The 16,762-nt window shown below is 43.2% G+C and overlaps 1 protein-coding gene across 2 annotated transcripts in view; it reads right to left on the reverse strand.

Moving 5' to 3' along the window:
* Window positions 1–835: 835 nt before the first annotated feature.
* Window positions 836–16,762, reverse strand: part of MYO7B (myosin VIIB) — a 46,663-nt gene continuing 30,736 nt past the window's right edge. For both annotated transcript variants that reach the window (XM_058031143.1, XM_058031141.1), the window contains exons 32-48: window positions 16,147–16,264; window positions 15,927–16,053; window positions 14,996–15,165; window positions 14,114–14,295; window positions 13,201–13,328; window positions 12,514–12,671; window positions 11,887–12,040; window positions 9,841–9,996; window positions 7,256–7,361; window positions 7,007–7,120; window positions 6,045–6,132; window positions 4,866–4,972; window positions 4,245–4,430; window positions 3,295–3,411; window positions 2,561–2,644; window positions 1,728–1,847; window positions 836–919 (exon numbers count right to left, since the gene is read on the reverse strand). In XM_058031143.1, coding sequence (XP_057887126.1) covers window positions 836–919; window positions 1,728–1,847; window positions 2,561–2,644; window positions 3,295–3,411; window positions 4,245–4,430; window positions 4,866–4,972; window positions 6,045–6,132; window positions 7,007–7,120; window positions 7,256–7,361; window positions 9,841–9,996; window positions 11,887–12,040; window positions 12,514–12,671; window positions 13,201–13,328; window positions 14,114–14,295; window positions 14,996–15,165; window positions 15,927–16,053; window positions 16,147–16,264 — 2,199 coding nt within the window. The remainder of the gene's footprint in view (window positions 920–1,727; window positions 1,848–2,560; window positions 2,645–3,294; window positions 3,412–4,244; window positions 4,431–4,865; window positions 4,973–6,044; window positions 6,133–7,006; window positions 7,121–7,255; window positions 7,362–9,840; window positions 9,997–11,886; window positions 12,041–12,513; window positions 12,672–13,200; window positions 13,329–14,113; window positions 14,296–14,995; window positions 15,166–15,926; window positions 16,054–16,146; window positions 16,265–16,762) is intronic.

Here is a 16,762-nt window from a genome sequence, read left to right on the forward strand (position 1 = left end):
GGACCAATTAAAGCTATTATTCTTGTCTCGTGAGGGAATGTCTGCATAACTCCAAACAGAACATTCTTGTGGAGCAGAAAAGTCTCTTTTCAACAGACCTCTGTTAGACTGAGTTCTTCAGTTCTGATTTGCCCTGAATAGCTCATCTGTGTCTTGAAATAGGAGCAACTAAAAGTGATGGACCCAAACCCCAGACTCATTTCAGAGCTTACTAGAAACTGCACAGTAGAAAGTGGTTGTTAGTTCCCAAGAGCATTATAACATGTGGAAGAAAGCAGACTAATTTAATCAAGGCTGTGGTAAGTCAGGGACAACATCTTACCTTTCAAACTGTCCAGTTATCTGCTACTAAAGGGCATTTCTCCACTCTTAGAATTGCCAGTAGGAGGAAAAAAAATACATTACCTTTGTTTGCAAGGACTCTTGGAGTTTGTGCATTTGGTAAGAGCATATGCAATAAGGGGCATTTTCTTTCCAAGTGGAAGAGAGTTCTTCATGTGTGTCTGTCTTTGAATGGAGGAGATTCAGGCTATTGGAAGGAGCCCTCATAGGGTTTCTGCACTCCCATAGAACATTAAAATCCATCTAAACTTTCTCTAAATCCAGTATCTGAATGGAATTCTCATACTACATCTAAGACAGAAGTGTTACAGATAGTTGAAAGCACATGCTCACTTGAGTTTCTCTTGCACTAATATTTCAGCAACTCAGTTCATTCAGTGTATGTTCCAAAGATTGATCAACAAGATTAATATTTTTTAAATGGCATTTCTTCTGGGATATGAAGTTACAGGTAGTTTGGCACAAGTACAGGTCATGGGCTCTAGTTCCACTCTCAGGCTGGGAGGTTCTTTTGCTTGTTTACAGCATTCATGAGCAGGCGTACATAGGATGTTAACAGGTCATCCATTTTGTAACCCTGTCAGGGAAGAAAAAAGTCTTACATCTCTCAGGGAACTCCAGAAACAAAAATAACTATCCTTTCCTCCCCTTTTTATTATCTTCTCAGGTACTTCAGGTTCTTCTGTCCTTATATGGATTTCTTTCAATATCTGTCAGTGTTTTAGTTATAATTTATCCATTCCTTCCTCTGCTTTTCATAGATTTCAGGAACTTTACAGAGCATAGCTCTGCTGTCTCCTTGGTATTCACTCTGTAGCTTGACTTGTACTTAAGCTTTTCTGTCAGAGTAGTTAGCCTTTAAATGTATTTGTTATCTTTACAAATGTACCTTTAAATATGAATACAGTGATGCTTCTCTGAGATTGTGAGTAGTCTGAAACCAGTTTTTAAAAAGGTGGTACCACTCCCTGGAAAATATCAAGACTTGCAAGCCTGGCCTTACTACATAACTGGAGGCAGACATGCAAGACAAAAAGCTCGTTATGTAGCTTTGCAGTCTTAACTTCTCAAATAGATAGAATTTTGATGTATGGGAAGAATTTGGGAAATTGCTATTTTTCCTTGTGTCCTGTGTCATGCATCTTTGCATCAGATGGCATTATATATGAACTGAACCAGTTCTAAATGGCAGCTTTATTGACACAGCAGTGAATGCTTTTGGTATTTATGGTATAATTGGTATAATTATCATATTTATGGTACAATTTCTTTGGTATAATGCTGCACTGGTACTTATCTGTTTTCACACCACCTTTTGTAGTAATTGGGGTTGGAAAGGAAAAATTAGGATTTTGTTGTGTCTTAGTTGGTGAAACTCTTCTTACCAGAGATGTCTCACATAAGAGTCGGTTTCCTCGTACCAGGTTCCCTATGGTCATGTGAAAATATGTGCTCCCACTGCTCCAGTTGGAGATCTTATTGAAGGGGTAGACTACTAAAATATCCTGTTAGGGGAGACAAAGTGATCTATACAACATTTCTCAAATGAAAACAGGCAGTTACATAAGAAAACCTGTAGAGCCAGACAATTCTTGTTCTTTCCCACTTCATTTATAAAAATGTGGGTCAAGGTAGTTCCTGAATCCAGGTTAGTGGTATATTGGATTTTCACCAAACAGGTAAATCTTAATCCCACTATTGAGACTTCCTTTCATTATATATTGCTCTTTGCCTTAGCTTACTGCCATTAGATTTACAATAATCCAAACCTGTCTTCTAATTTGTTTGGTTTTTGAAAGCCAATAGTGATACTCTCTTTTCCTGAGACCTTGGTAAGACCAGAGTGTTGGGGTTAGACTGCAGCTAAATATGGCCATTCAGCCTGATCTCTTAGACACCTGGGCCTTCCTGCAAAGCATTTTTCTGAAGTAGGTTCCTGGGTCCACTGCCCATCCATCTTCCTGATCTTACCACCTTGCCAGGTTTACCATGATTCCCATTTCTTTTTTCAGAGATGCTCTATCCTATTCCTTTCCAGAATAGAAACTGCAGAGAAGTGATTTGAGGCAGTAACATTTTCTTCAGTTTCACACAATAAAAATGAATAGAGAGCCTCTATTTTCTCCTGCCATTCCTGGGCAAGGTCCTATCAGTGTCCCTAAATTATCAGGGTCTGTTCAGTCCTTCCTTAGATGGACTTGTGAGAAGCAGCTGTTACCTTTGTCTTCTGATGTATCAGTGACACTCCTTGCTTGTTGATTGCAATCAGTACAATCTCTGGGAAATTGGGCTCCGAGGCTTGCTGCAAATGAGTAACACAGCAAGGTAAGCAGAAAATTGAGAAATTATCTGTATCAGGGGCCTAGTGACCTTTGAGAGTGTCCAGTGCTTCTTGTTCTCTTTCCCAAATGAACACTGAAACAATTTGGCCATATATTGATGACTTGAGCAAATGCTACATGACAGCAGAATCAGATCCATTATTTACTATGCTGTCTGATAACAGGTTTAATGATTGATTGCAAACCATTTAAGAGCCTAGTGAGGAGAAATTAAAGGTAACACGTGGGAAATTATTCTTGGGTGATATCCACTCTAGAATGAGAGGATTAGTACCTTTCTGTTCTGAGGGAAGAGTCACCAAAGAGATAAGATTTGGCAACATTTTCTTGTGGAGAGCAATGACAGGACAATTTAGCCCCCTACAGCTACCACACAATTGTAGTAGAGGTGTTATAACTAGAGCAACAACATTGCCAGTAAACAACAAGCATAGTTTAGAATGGATAAAGAATCCATCTCCCAGTTTGGAAGAAACTGAATTTTCCTCTATAGATTACAGGAATTCAGCTTTATAATGTATTTTTACTTTCAGATATGGAATTATAGTCAGTCTGTACCCCTTGGTACTGATCTACTACCAAATCCACTCAGACAGGCCTTCAAACGTACCTTCACCTCAAAAAAGGCTGATCCAAATGTTGGCCACCGGTGTATCATTTTCAAGAAAGCAATCTTGGCCTCATCCACAGTTTTTCCTTCGTGTTTACTGTATGCTGCAATAATGCTCTGTTTAGAAGAGGATACAAAGCCAGCTGAGTTGGAGACAGGCAGGTTTCCAAGGCCCAGCCTTAGCACTAAAGACAGCATCAGCTCATCACCACAATCAGGCTTTATGCCCCAGCAGCAGAAAACAAAATGAAGACAGCTGCTATGCCATGGGGCAAGGTGAAGCCAGAACCCTCCAGTGTTCCTTATTCCTCTGCTGGGTGAAGGAAGCCCAGCAGCCTGAGGAGATGGACTTCAGGGCACAGGGACAATGTGACATAAAACTCAGCCAGCGTTCAGCACCCACGGACACAAATCACATCTTTGGCTGAGAAATGGAGGGTGATTTTTCCCTTCATATTTGAAAGAATGTCCTGTGTTTTCCTCAGCAGACTAAGTGGTAAGTACTTGCTGAAACCTCCTTGCCCTTTTTGAGGATAAAAGAGCCTTTTGCTGTAAGTAGCATGGTGCAAGGAGATTGATTTGCTGCCAGAAATATCTTAATTTTCTATTTCTGTCCAATATCCTCAACTTCCAAGTCTCATCACTGGCTCTGCTATCTCTAACTCTTTTTCTGGGTGCTAGGACTAGATTAGTATCTCCAAGAAAGATGCACACTTCAGATAAGCCATCCAAGCCTGCAGATATAGTTCAGAATTTTGGTAGACTGTGTAAAATCTGGATTGTAAGAGGCAAATCCTCTTGCTATCCTGCTGGCAAATCCAGCAATATCCAATACCATCTCTCCAGAGTACTTTCAAAACCATCACATCAAAAACGTAGTGTGGGTCAGTGTGTTTTCTCTCCTAAAGCTCTGTAAATGCAATATGACTAATGAAAGCTGATGTTCTTACCTTCTTCCACTCATCTGGTGCCACTGCTCGGAGCAGATTGTCTGGCACCAGCTCCTTCAGGATTTTGGGGATGGCTGCCAGCTGCGTGCGGTCGTTGTTGAAGTGCGCTTTATAAATCAGCCCTGCCAGCTGCACAGCTTCATCCTTGGAGCACTTGTGGTAGCCTCTGAGGTACTTTGGCAGCTCCTGCAAGAGACCAGCTCTGAATCCAGACACAATAGACTTAAACATTCTAAATTTGTGAGGTCAGGACACAAGTCTTGCCAAACACAGTCCAAGGACATCCAAAGAACTTTTAGCTCCTCCTGAAGGTTCTCTGGATGATCTTTAAAGATCCAACCAAAGCTTTGTGATTCTCTGATTTATGGAGCAAGACAAGCATTTGAACAGTACAGTGAAGTAAAGGAGCTGTACTCTTAACATGTTCAGTATAGCTCAGGTTGGACATTGTGAGAAATAAATCTGTTCTGAGACTTAGCTGTGCCCCCTCTGGAGGAGGTGTTCCTCTGGAGGCTCTATAATGCAGGCTTTCAAGAGGGAGACAGTAATACTCCTACAGACTTAATGTCTCACAAGAAATTAAGGTATCACAAGATACCTCTTCTTTAGGGAGCTGCTTACCTGGTGGTAATGGAAAATGGTATCAGCTTTCAGGTCCTTGCCAGGAGTTACATTCAGCCACAGCTTTCTCATGAAGTACACCTCATAGGCCACCGACAGAGCAGCCCCTAAGGAGATCAGATCTTGTTAGTGCTCTCTGTGTCACTGATAGTCCTACAGTTTTTAAATGGCTTGTGAATTTCTTCAGAAAAGTAATTATGGTTTTAATAGTAACAGAATTACTAACAAAACAACATGAAAAGCCATTTTAGATGACAAAACAAATGATCAGTTTTCAGTTCCTGGACACTGCTCCTACCACATTCAGATGGAGAAGTTGAGGGACTACCATTGAGTGTTTGTTATTGGTGTTCATGACAGCTGCCTGCTGGTGTGCAATACACCCAAATTCTCTTACACAGATGTGAATACATCTCCTGCTGGCTGTGCTTCTACAAATGAATTGTGATTTAGTGCACCCACATCTTTAAACTGTGATTTTCAGAGCTTCTAGCAGCTACATCAGCTGAGGGAAGAGAAGTTAGAAGGTTTTAGATACATAGAGCTTCATGGAGTTGAATCTCAGCTATCTTGAAATATGCAAAGGTGAGGACAAATTGATATAGAGTTTGAGTTTGGTATTGATTTAAAAATGTATATTATCCATTGGGGAGGTGGGATAGTAAGTGCAAGGAATTGCTGTTCTTGTTATTATTATTACATTGTTTTATTCAAACAAGTGGTTTCTTGACAACATAATGTGTTTGGGTATCACCAGGTAATAACCTGGTTAAAAGTTTTCTAACAACTCAAGAAATGTGAGTGACACTCTGTAAAGAACCTATTTGCATGTGTTGGCTGATTCTTAGTATTTGAGGATCAACCTATCTAAATTGCATATATCCAGCTGTGTGTTTTGGATACAATGGGTCAAAAAATCTTGTGTACCAATTTCAAATTTCTGGAGAGATCCCCCCTCCCAGAAATGGTCTGGTGTTTTTGATAGCCAGTGCTTGGCTGCATCAGGTCACTGGATCTTGCTGCTGGTGCAGACATTAACCATGTATGTGCAAACAAAAATTATACAAGATTCTGCTAAACGCTTCCCAAGATGGACTGAATCCTACTGGATGGATCAGCTGCTTTCCAGTTTAACACAGCATCTCATGCAACTTCTGGTCATGCTGGCATTCTCCTTACCATCTTTTCCTGGCCTGTTCCTTTTGTTCCAGTCTGTCACCTGCCTTAGTGAGTCAAAGAAGTAGTCTGCTTCATTCTGACTGATCACCTGCAGAGGCCAAGCAATGAAGGAGAGAAAGGAGGGGTTAGCACATCATAAAATACTGCCTGTGCCACATACCCATATATCAGGCTGAATTTTCTTTCCCTGTTTACAGTGAGAGGGCAGAATTATAGCAGGAAAGAAGTATAAAAACAGGAGGAGAAAGGCCCAATTTACTTATGTTTCATACGGGGATCTTTATTGCATCTTCTGTTGCTTTTTGCTTTTCAGGTTGTTTATTGAAGTCAAGCTGAAGATGCCTACCTAATTCCCAGTCTACTTCCCTTTGTAAAGTGTTGTTACATACTGGGTTTCTCTTTTCAGGAAGGCAGCACACCAGAACCTCCTTGTGCTCAGTACTGCTTTTGCCTTAATCAGAGTTTCAGAGAAAAGGGACATCTCACTGAGAGAGCCAGCCCAAGCTTCAGCTTGGACAAGGCAGGCTCCCAACAAACCAGAGAGTGATTAATTGGTGCTGGTTGCCCCTGCTTTCCCTAGTCCTAGTGGGCACTGTACACGTGCAGCACATCTGGGCAAAGTCTGGGTGAGAAAGGGCTGAATCCAGCAGTATGCAACCATCCTAGCAGCTGCTGGAAAGCCTGCATCTCTGCTTTTAGTGCCACCTGGGTACTGGCAGCATGATAGAAGTTCTGCATCTTCAGTCTCCTTCACGAGACTGAAAATAATTGTCAATTGCTAAAAGTTCAGGTTTAGGTTGTATCCCCTTACTAAGACAGAAGCAGTAATCACCTGCTCTGGTCCTTGGCTTTGTAGGGTTGTTTAGGTGGCCTGGTAATGAAATACATATTACCTGGTAAAAAATACATATTAAGAGAGGAGGGGCAGCCTGGCTACCTTGCCAGAGTGAAGAAGGAGTTACCTTGTCTGCAATCTTCACAAAGAGGCTGAAACCTTCCCAGGAGTGCAGCTGCAATTTGGAAGCAATGTTCTGACACAGAGTCTGGATTTTGGTGTTTGTTCCCACATCAAATGTCTATGAGATAACAAGACTCTTGTTACACAGAGGACAGTAAGAAATAAGAATATTGAATGTCTTCACACATGCTCCTGGATGAGCACATCATGGCTGGAATAATGGTCAAGGCTGGGAAAACAAGTAAGTGCTCACCAGTTCTGTTTTGTTGGGGAAGCAAATCTTGTGTGAGATCTTAGTGTTGTTCTGTAAGATGGCCTCAACCTCCACAGGATGAGGTGCCCACTTCCTGCAGCCACTCCTGGAAAATGCCACCACCATCATAAGAGACATCAGTTTAATCATTGAGGAAATGAACAGCAGTATTCCGGCCAAACAGCAGGCACCCTCCAAAATGCCAGTACTCTGTGATGGGGCTGGCTCCAATGCACCTCCACCCCAGTGTAAATTCAGTGTATTAACAGCAAGAAACTGAGGGTCTTATTGGCATGTAAAGTGAAAGTCTGTTCTGCTCTGCAAGGACGTTGCATGAATAAGGCACCTTCCTAGCCAGCACTATTGCCTCTTCTGTGGATTCAGCAGCGTTTTTCCTTACTGACATGTGAATAACAGCTACGAGGAGAAATACATTTTATTTAATTCCTGCATCAGTAAAAAGCTATATATTTGGATACAAAATTACTTGGAGCCCAAGTACCAAAAAGGTCTGGAGAGCTGCTTGAAAGCATTTTATATGAGAGCTGAAGTGCAATCACTAACTTAGGAGGTGCTTAAGCTGTACAAGCCCAGTTCTTTATAGTTCAGAGCAGAGCTGCCTTTTACAGCAAAGGAACTGGCCCTGAAGTCTCAGTCATGCCAGAATCTTGACATAGTTAAAAGGAGAACAAATCTAGCAAATTACCTCCTGGGGCTGTTAAGTTCCTGTCCTCAGTGACACAGAGCAGGCTGCTCAGATATTTTGAACACCATAGCTGGTGTTATGGGCCTCTCACATGGGGTCGGTCTCTTAGGAGGAGGTTAGTCTGGATCCAAGCTTTAATTGGGTGGATTTGAAAACTAATTTTTTTCCATCCAATAAAGGAGGACTTGACTGTAACCAAGCTGAACAGCATGTGCTTTGTATTGTGCAGGCACTGTATGAAGGACCTGCCCTACTCAGTCACCTGTTCCTGCCGTGGCATCAGAGGGAGGCCCTGGGAGCTCAGGGAATTGCTGCAGAGGCACAGGGCTACCCACCTCTCCTTGCAGCCTGAGCTAGGAATTCACTGCCAAGGTGAGATCTGCTTAACACCCATCAGGGTCGTTCCCTGACCAGGATTCTGGGGGTGAAGCTGTAAAGTGGTTTATGGCAGAAAAGGTGTGTACCCCAGGGCTCAGTTGGGTTCCCCTGTGTGTGTTAAGGTCAATCCTTTGAGCTGCCTGCTCTACCCTTTCCAAAGAGACCAGGTTACTTACAGGGAGAAGTTGGATAGATGATCATTGAAGATCCCTTCCAACTGAAATAGTTTATTCTGTTCTGTTCTATTCTATTCTGTCTTAAGCAGATGCAAGTTTACTCTTAGGAAAAGAACTTAGGAGATAAGATATGTCTTTGTTCCACTTCCCATCCCCTAGGCTCCAGATCTGGGGCAGTTTAGCAAATAAAATCCTCCTTCCAAGCAGCCCATTCTGCTTTCCCCTCCCTATTTGCTCTCTCTAAAGAAGCTCTGTACAGCTCAACAGGGCTTAGAACATGAATAGCACATGATATAGGGAGGCAGGAATTTTTAAGTCTTCTCAATAGAAATAAATAATGAATAGCATTCCTTGCCATGCATTTTTCAGACACTTCAAAAGCAAGTTCAATGTGTGGTGACATTTCCCCAGCAGTGCCAAACCCCATCCACTGCAAGGGGGACATCCACTGTGTTAGTGTTCCCCTAGAGCCTGACCTGTGGGGCACACAGACCAAACATGTGGCCCAGCCTGAGGAAAAGGGGGAGATGCAGGAGCTGAAAGGAGAAATCTTTGGGCAGATTCTTTACTGATGTGGTCTGTGGCAGGCAAGTGGTAAATCACAGCACCATCAAAAGGGAGAAGGCTGCAGTCAACCTTGGTGCTAAATCTTTGTTCTCAGAGGGGCTTATTCCAGTGGGTTATTCCAGTGCTTGGAGGAATCTAGGGAAGCCTTTCCCTTACAGTTCAGTGATCTTTCCTGAATCCTGTTATCCTTCCTCTCTCTCTGGTTTTGTAATGTCCCTTAGAATGACAACTCATTTGGAAGCTCAGGAAACACTGTGGTTTGGGGGTCTTATGCTTCAGCCTGGGGTAATGACAAGTGGATGGAGAAGTCCTTGCTGTGAGCAGCCAGGTAAGAGTCAGGGCTTTGTTCTTCTGGTTTTTTTTTTAAGAATAGGAATTGATTGTACTGATCCTTTCAACAAGGACATGCTGCCTCACCAAAGAAAAGTAAGGTCAGGAGATCATCAGTGGCATCATTCCAAGCTGCCTGCCCTTTAGGATGTTTGAAATACCCAGCTCTGGGAGTCAAGTGCTTATGTGCGGTGATGAATTTTTTAAATGCTACTAACTGTGAAAGAAAAAACTGAAACTGTGACATAGACCTCTCTTCAATGGTTCAAAGTCCATAAAGAAAGTTAAAATTAATGATCACTTAAAAACACCCAAGATGTAAGGAGAAAAAGGAAAACAACAGTTGCACTGTTTTAGCCTGTGTGTTTTCTGGGACCTGATTATTGCTATTTGAGCACTTTGAGCTGGTTGTATGCCAGATTATTTACCTCATTACTGTCTGAATCCTCCGACGGCACGCCGGGGCCAGTGTTTCTTTCTGGCGTGTCTCTATGAACTTCTGGGCGTGTTTGAGCAGTGACTTGCTGGGTGGGAAGAGGCCAGTGCAGAGCCAGAGGAGCTGCCAGCCCTTGGTCTCACTGTACCTGGGAACACAAACCAACAGTTCTGCTGCAGCCACATAGAATTCTCTGTTTGAGCACATACCAGCTACAGGGAAGAGAAATGCACTCCTGTCGTGGTCCCATTGTGCAGAGAGCTGCAAATCAACAGAGCCTTCACCCAGGCTCTGGCATTCATTTGCTGTGCAGCAGCCACAGCCTGCATGTGAAGACAGTGCATAAGTCCTGCATAAGAAATACTCATGACAGATGCAAACCTCATGGATAAATATAAATTCCAGTTTAGCAGCCATCTCAGTAGCAGTGACCCTCTTGGACATCCTCTGCTGATTTGGTGTTCAAGCTCACATGTATTCAGATCCTGGTTTCTCAGTGGATGTATTCACCTGCCCTCTGCACTGGCCACCTTTGCTCAGGGCATGAACATTTTGCATGCACTGGCTTCCCCTTACAGGTACTCCTGTCCTGAAAAATTAACATGGTGATAGCATCATGTAGTGAGGTGGATGCAGTTCTTAAATGTTCCAGATCAAGCTGGTACTATTTTTCAGGTGGAAATCCAGTTCTTCCAACCTCTGCATCTGTGAAATCTGACAGTTTAAGTTCTTCTGGCACCTTGCCCTTACCATTAAGAAGGGCTCTGCAGCCCTGAGGTGGTCAGTCATTCTGCCTCGAAGCCAGGAGCAGAAAACACTTCAGCTGTGCTCTGAGATTGCTCTGAAATGCTCACTGGTGTGAAGTGGTTTTGGTTGGGCAAGTCAGCATGTCTGGCTCTGAAAGGGCATCAGACTTTTCTGAATAAAGAGGTTCTGGCTTCTTTATTTCCCCTCACTGTTCTAATTTTGCAGATGAAAACAGACTATTTTAATCCCATTTATACTCTATAGAGTGGTGTTTGTGTCTGTGTGAGAGCAGGACATGGTTCACAACACAGCAGCCTGGGAAGATGAAAGATTTGTTGCTCTGGCTGTTCTAATGAAAGTATATGCAAATAGCCACCTTTCAAGCATTGTTTTTTCCACATCAGTGATCCTGCTCACATTGGTGGAACACATCAGGCATGGCACTGGCACCATGGTTACAGACTATGCATTAAATAGCCTGTAAGATTCACTGCCTGCAAGGGAATTTGCCATTCAACACTGACACACATGATGAAATTTCCACTACATGCAATACTTGTGGAACAGAAGACAGAAAATTAAAAAAAAAACAAAAACAAAAACAAACAAAAAACAATGCATCCAGAAACAGACAAATAATTTTGTTAATAATTAATATTATTTTAAGCTGCTTTTTGCAATTCAGTTTTCCTGGAAGTAGATCAAATTATCATTTTGTGAGTGGGGAAGAAAACACCAGCCCATTTCAGAGACTTTTATGTGGGCAGATGCCTCTGTAGCCAATCTGTTCTGCAAGGCAGTTTTGTAACCAAATTAATATAACTACTCAAAAGTATTTATTCACTGGTGGTAAAAATCCAGTGTGAACTATGTTTTTGTGAGAGGGGAATGCTGCTGTTGGGAAATTTAAGTGGAGAGTTGCCAGGGCAGTCAGTGAAGGGATGCAAGGACTATGCAGTGCCATGTTTCTCCTACAGACTGCTTTGGGAGCAGGAGAGCCTCAGTGACACCTTGCCTGCCTCACACCACAAAGAGATGAGCATGGAATGCTGATGGGAGCAAAGCAGCAGCTCAGGGGAGAAGATGGATGGTGCTCTCTGGCCTCTCCCAGCCAGGGAGTGGTCCTGAGCACTCCACAGGGGTAAGCACTGCCTGGCAAAAGGGGGAAGGGAACCTGTTACTCCAGCATTTGTTTATCCTTCCCCTGCCCCCACTGCAGCAAGGATTCCTGATGCCCCCTGCACCTGGGGCCTGGCTCTGCAGGAGCAGGGTGTTGCACCCAGGTAAATACCTGTTTCTGTTCTCTGTCAGTTGTTTCATAATCTGACAGTAAATCTCATCCCTCAGGACCTCCTCCTGGATAGCTGGCACAAATATCTGGTCAGTGACTTCCACAGAGGAGTGTGCCTGTTTTGAGGGGTAGTCTCCCATGAACTTCATGATGGGTGAATGTGCTGTTAAGGAGAAAAGCAGAAATTTTGGAAGGCAAATGGGGAGTTTCATTTGGATCCTAACATGTTAGTGACTTGGTTGATGTCTAAGTGGCTAATGCTGGAAGGAAGGTCTGGAGCATGTTCCCTGTCTGTCCCTTACCCCCTTTCCCTTTGCAGCAGCTGCTGCTTGGCTGTGATTTGTACAGTGCTAATAGCTGCATTCTCTGGGCATATGCAGTAAATCTCTCTCACTCCTAAAACCAGGTTATTAGTTTAGTGAGCCATCAGTAGCTGTGGAGTACTGGGAGGAAATTGGAACATTTCCCTACAGACAAGGGAAACAGATTTGATCCACTCCATCTTTATGTGAATGTATCCCCTGTAAGGTGGCTGAGGCATCTCAATAGAGGTAATTTAGTGGACCTGGCTAACTCTTCCTTCCCCTTTTGTGTTCTCAGATCCCAAAGAGAGGAAAGAAAGGATATCAATGAAGGCCTGACAGGCCAAATCCCGAAGATCAGGGTCTGTGCATGCTCTCTTCAGCAATGGCTGTTTCAGAGGCTCCTTGGAATGTGCCCACAGCTGACTGTGCCCACGGGATTTCTGGAGAACAGCTTTGCTGATGGATTCCTTCTCAGGAGTCCTGAACAAAGACAAGTGCAAGCAATACAAAATTACTGGACCAGTCTTGCTTTGAACAAAGGAGGTCATTATCATAAAGTCATATCTCTAGACCTGTTCTTTCACAAGACAGTGATCTCAGATCTCCTTTGATTCTGTAGGTCAGCAAGAGCAGGGAAATGTAGTTTCCTGTATATCCAGAAGGTAGGAGGCTTGCAAAAAACAGAGGGGTTTTTAGAAAACTAATTTTCCTCTTTCTTTTTTCTCTGAGATGTTGTATATCCTCACTAGCTGGTAAGTGCTGAAGAAAGGGTGAGAAGTAAGAATAGAGCCTACTGGAAGAAGTCAGCCCAGGCAGTCCTCCCCTTTGCATTTCTGCAGACTTAAGATACAATGGCCATGGGCCAGAATCTCTGTATCTAAAGTCACAATTACAGGGAACAAAAAGAAGAAACACAATCAGAAGTGGGAGATGCCATTACACAATAGGCTTTAAGGATTACTGATCAACAAGAACTTTTCTAGGTCATACTCTACACAGAGAGCTTCACCTGAAGTGTTCATAGGAGAACTCTTCCAGGGTGTAAGGCTTCACCTTGATATCCTCTTCATCAGGTTCCTCCATGAAGGAGTTCTGTGAAGCTGTCCTCCTCTGGTCTGGAGACATCATCAGCAGACTCTGCAATAACACAGCCACACAGAGATGTCACATGGAGACAGGTCTCTGCATGCACTGTCAGGGGTTACTCAGCACATATGTGCAGGTAGCCCTGTGTGCTGCCTGAGACCTCCTGCCTCAAAAGCAGCATCTCCAGAGACTCCAGAATGACCTGGGAACAGCTGACTCAAAGAACCAATTTACACAGAGGTAACAGTAGTGGACATTGAAATGTATGTGATTATCCAAAGCACAGCACATGTTTTACAATGCACCTGCTTCTCTCTGGTGTGTTTTGCCACCAGTTTTTCTGCTTTCTGTCTGTTAGCACAGAGTCCAATATACTGAATCCTCATAACTGAAGACAAAATTATTAGCAGTGATACTAATGAGAAACCTTGGCTCCCTCAAAGACTGTATTCTCTTTAAGTAACCTGATGCACTTAGAGGTCCTCTTGAGGCATTATGTGATTACCACTCAAGCCCAGAGTCAATGCAGGAAAATTCAACTGCACACTCATACCCCTTAATTGCTACCAGTTCCAGGCACTGAAATCTCCCATGGTGATAGAGTGGTTTTGGGGGGTTTTTAAAGCCATTGCCTTTGTGCAGCTGCAGTCTTCTCCTTAGAGTCTGGGCTTGGCTTAGTTTTGTTTTCAGACAGGACAGAATTAAATGCTTTGTTTCAATGGGAGGTATAGAACTTTTCTGACTTTGGAGGGACAATTATCTTTCAGTTATAAATTCAACCATATTAACATTTTTATCTTCCAGTCTTTTCACATGGAGTGCTTAGCTTTCCTTACCAGCACTTGACTAGAGGGTTTTGTGAGGGAAGGAATGATGTAGATGTCTTCCAGAAATACATTCCCTGTTTTGCCTGTCCTTTCGTTCTGGGCACAGATCCAGCCAGAGTCTGCATCCAGCCTTTTGTCTTCAGTGAAGATTAGTAAGTCTCCCTTCTTGAAGGACAGGATGCCAGGATCATCTGGAAAACAGAATAAGGGGGTACTGTTCAGGCTTGACAGTCTGAGAAAATGTAAAGCAATGTGAAAGACAAGGAAATTGTATTTTGAAGGCCTGAAATCAGTTAGCAGTAGAAAGTGATTTGTGTAAATATGGCTAATTTTCCAGTAGCACTTTCCAGTAACACCAGAGAAATCACTTCTGTTTCCTCTGACTCCCTGACTTTGATCCAGTGAGGGCAATGGCAGAACTCAGTTTGATTCACATGAATGCTGACTTTGTATCCAGACTGGCAGCAAAGCATGGAAAGGAACTCAGTAGTTGTAAGTAGTTGAAGTCAATGTTTACATTTTAAACATGCATGTCTGTTTGAGCCACCTCTGTTCCACAGGAAATTCCAGTTTACTGCTTCTGTGAAATTCTTCTGCAAAGTATTTCCAGAGAACCCAGATCCAACTTCCTACTATAACCAAACTGAGTTCCTGGACACTATACTATCTAAATAAAATACATAAAGAAGGAGAAGGAGGAAGGAAAGGTTATTTGTGTGCAAGGGTACTGAATCCCATTGCCTTATGCTTGGCATTGCTGTGCTGATGCATCCCCCAAGGAGCAAAGGGACTCTTGATGAAGTTCCCCTCTCTTCTTTGAGCACCTTCAAGCAAGTGCTGTGGATTCTTTCATGATTTCTCCACACCCTGTAGAAGAGTTATGAGACTTACCCTGGGATTTTTTCTCATGCATTGCCACAGCAAATTGTGATCTTTTCTTCAGTCCTTCCAGGAACATCACCACCAGCTCAGCAATGACAACACTGTTTACAGATGTCAGAACAAACTCCTCGGCACGAAGCGTGATGAGAGTGCAGCTCTGTCCAAATGACTTCACTGCCCTAGGTATTATTGAACAATTTGTTACCAGGGCATCTGAAAAACTTACAGACCCACCTGTAAACACAGCCAAGGCACTCACATCTCCTTGCAGGTAACTCCCTTACAGTGAATATTGGTAGTTCCTAATTTGCCTTCCCATGAGCTGGCAGGTGTGAAGGACTGAAGTGGTTCAGCTTTGCTCTGGACTCCACCATGTTTTGTACAAAAGTTCTTCCATACAGACACAAGAATGCCCTTCTTTTGGAGTAACTCAACAGCTAATTAAATCTCTGGCAGTCCTCACAGGGGGCTTTTTTGTGTATGTAAGACCCTTTTCTCTGAGTAACCTGATGCAAGGATGTGTGCCATGAGCAGGCAGTAGTTAACAGCTTTTTTCAGTGATCCTCTTCTGGTCCATGACACCTGAGAAAGATGTCAACTCCCAGCATGCACCACAGACAATGGCTTAACTGTGTCACTTATTTGGGCCATTCTTGTCTCAATGCCTGCCTGTGCTTCCTTACACCTTTCTGACTGAACAGGATCACTGCCTGTGCTTCCTTACACCTTTCTGACTGAACAGGACCACTTTACACCAGCTGGAAGGATCCAGTTTTCATTATTTCCTTTACAGGCTGCTCAGTTTTCCCTTTCTTGGACCTAGGCTAAACCACCTTTCTAGGCACAGATCAAATCACCTAAGGAGGTGGCAGAGAATGTACACCCTTACTGAGTATGGAAGAGATGCCATCTTCAGATCTTGTTTTTCTGGGGCCCTCACCTGTTGGTGTGGATGCCAGTTATCTCTGGGTAGGTCAGCTCAAGGAGACGCTTTTCTGACTCATCCAAGAAGCAGATGCCTTTCCAATTTATAGCAATGATGAAGTGGTTCTTAGGCAAGCTGGGTCCTGAAAATACAGAAAAAAATCCTTATCAATGCTATACAAGTCTTCTCCTATTGATCTTATATCTATCCTCTACTCCCAGGCTCCAGATATTACCTGAAAACTTAGTGACTTCAAAGAATCTGGAAAAAAGCAAAGGCCACTGAAAGCGAGCAAAATCTACAAGTTGCTCCTTCACAGTCTGAGAGGAGAGATGGTCCTGTGTGTATGGGGCCTGCAGGAAAAAAACAAACCCAAGGTTTTCTCAGTAAAATCTGGTTTGCATGATCTGCAGACAATAAATAACAAGCCCGATCCCAGAGATCCCAACAATCCTCTGCTGTTACTGGTGTCAAGAGAACTTGGAGAAAGTAAATCAGGAATGGTCTCCAGGGACCCACTTGCAGCTAACAGTGCCCACAGGCATCTGGATTCCAAATTTCCCTCGAATCCCCACTGACCTGTTCCAAGTCTAATGCACCTTGGATGCCATGGAAATAATTCAGGTAATTCATTTCCAGATCAAAAACCAATACTTCATGCCATGCCCATCCTGACTTGGTTTTCAGATGGAAAATAGAGCCTTAAAAGCTGCTCTATTCAGAGATTTAAATGTACTTTTTCATTCTTCCCCCTTGCTCTTCATATGGAAGTGTGAGCAGAAAGGCTTTCTGCTCCCCCAGACCTAATGGGCTATTTGGGATCTCCAAACTGAGCTCGTTCTTCTTCTTCC

This window comes from Melospiza georgiana, chromosome 10 (genome assembly GCF_028018845.1).
Source record: "Melospiza georgiana isolate bMelGeo1 chromosome 10, bMelGeo1.pri, whole genome shotgun sequence".
Taxonomy (NCBI): Eukaryota; Metazoa; Chordata; class Aves; order Passeriformes; family Passerellidae; genus Melospiza; species Melospiza georgiana.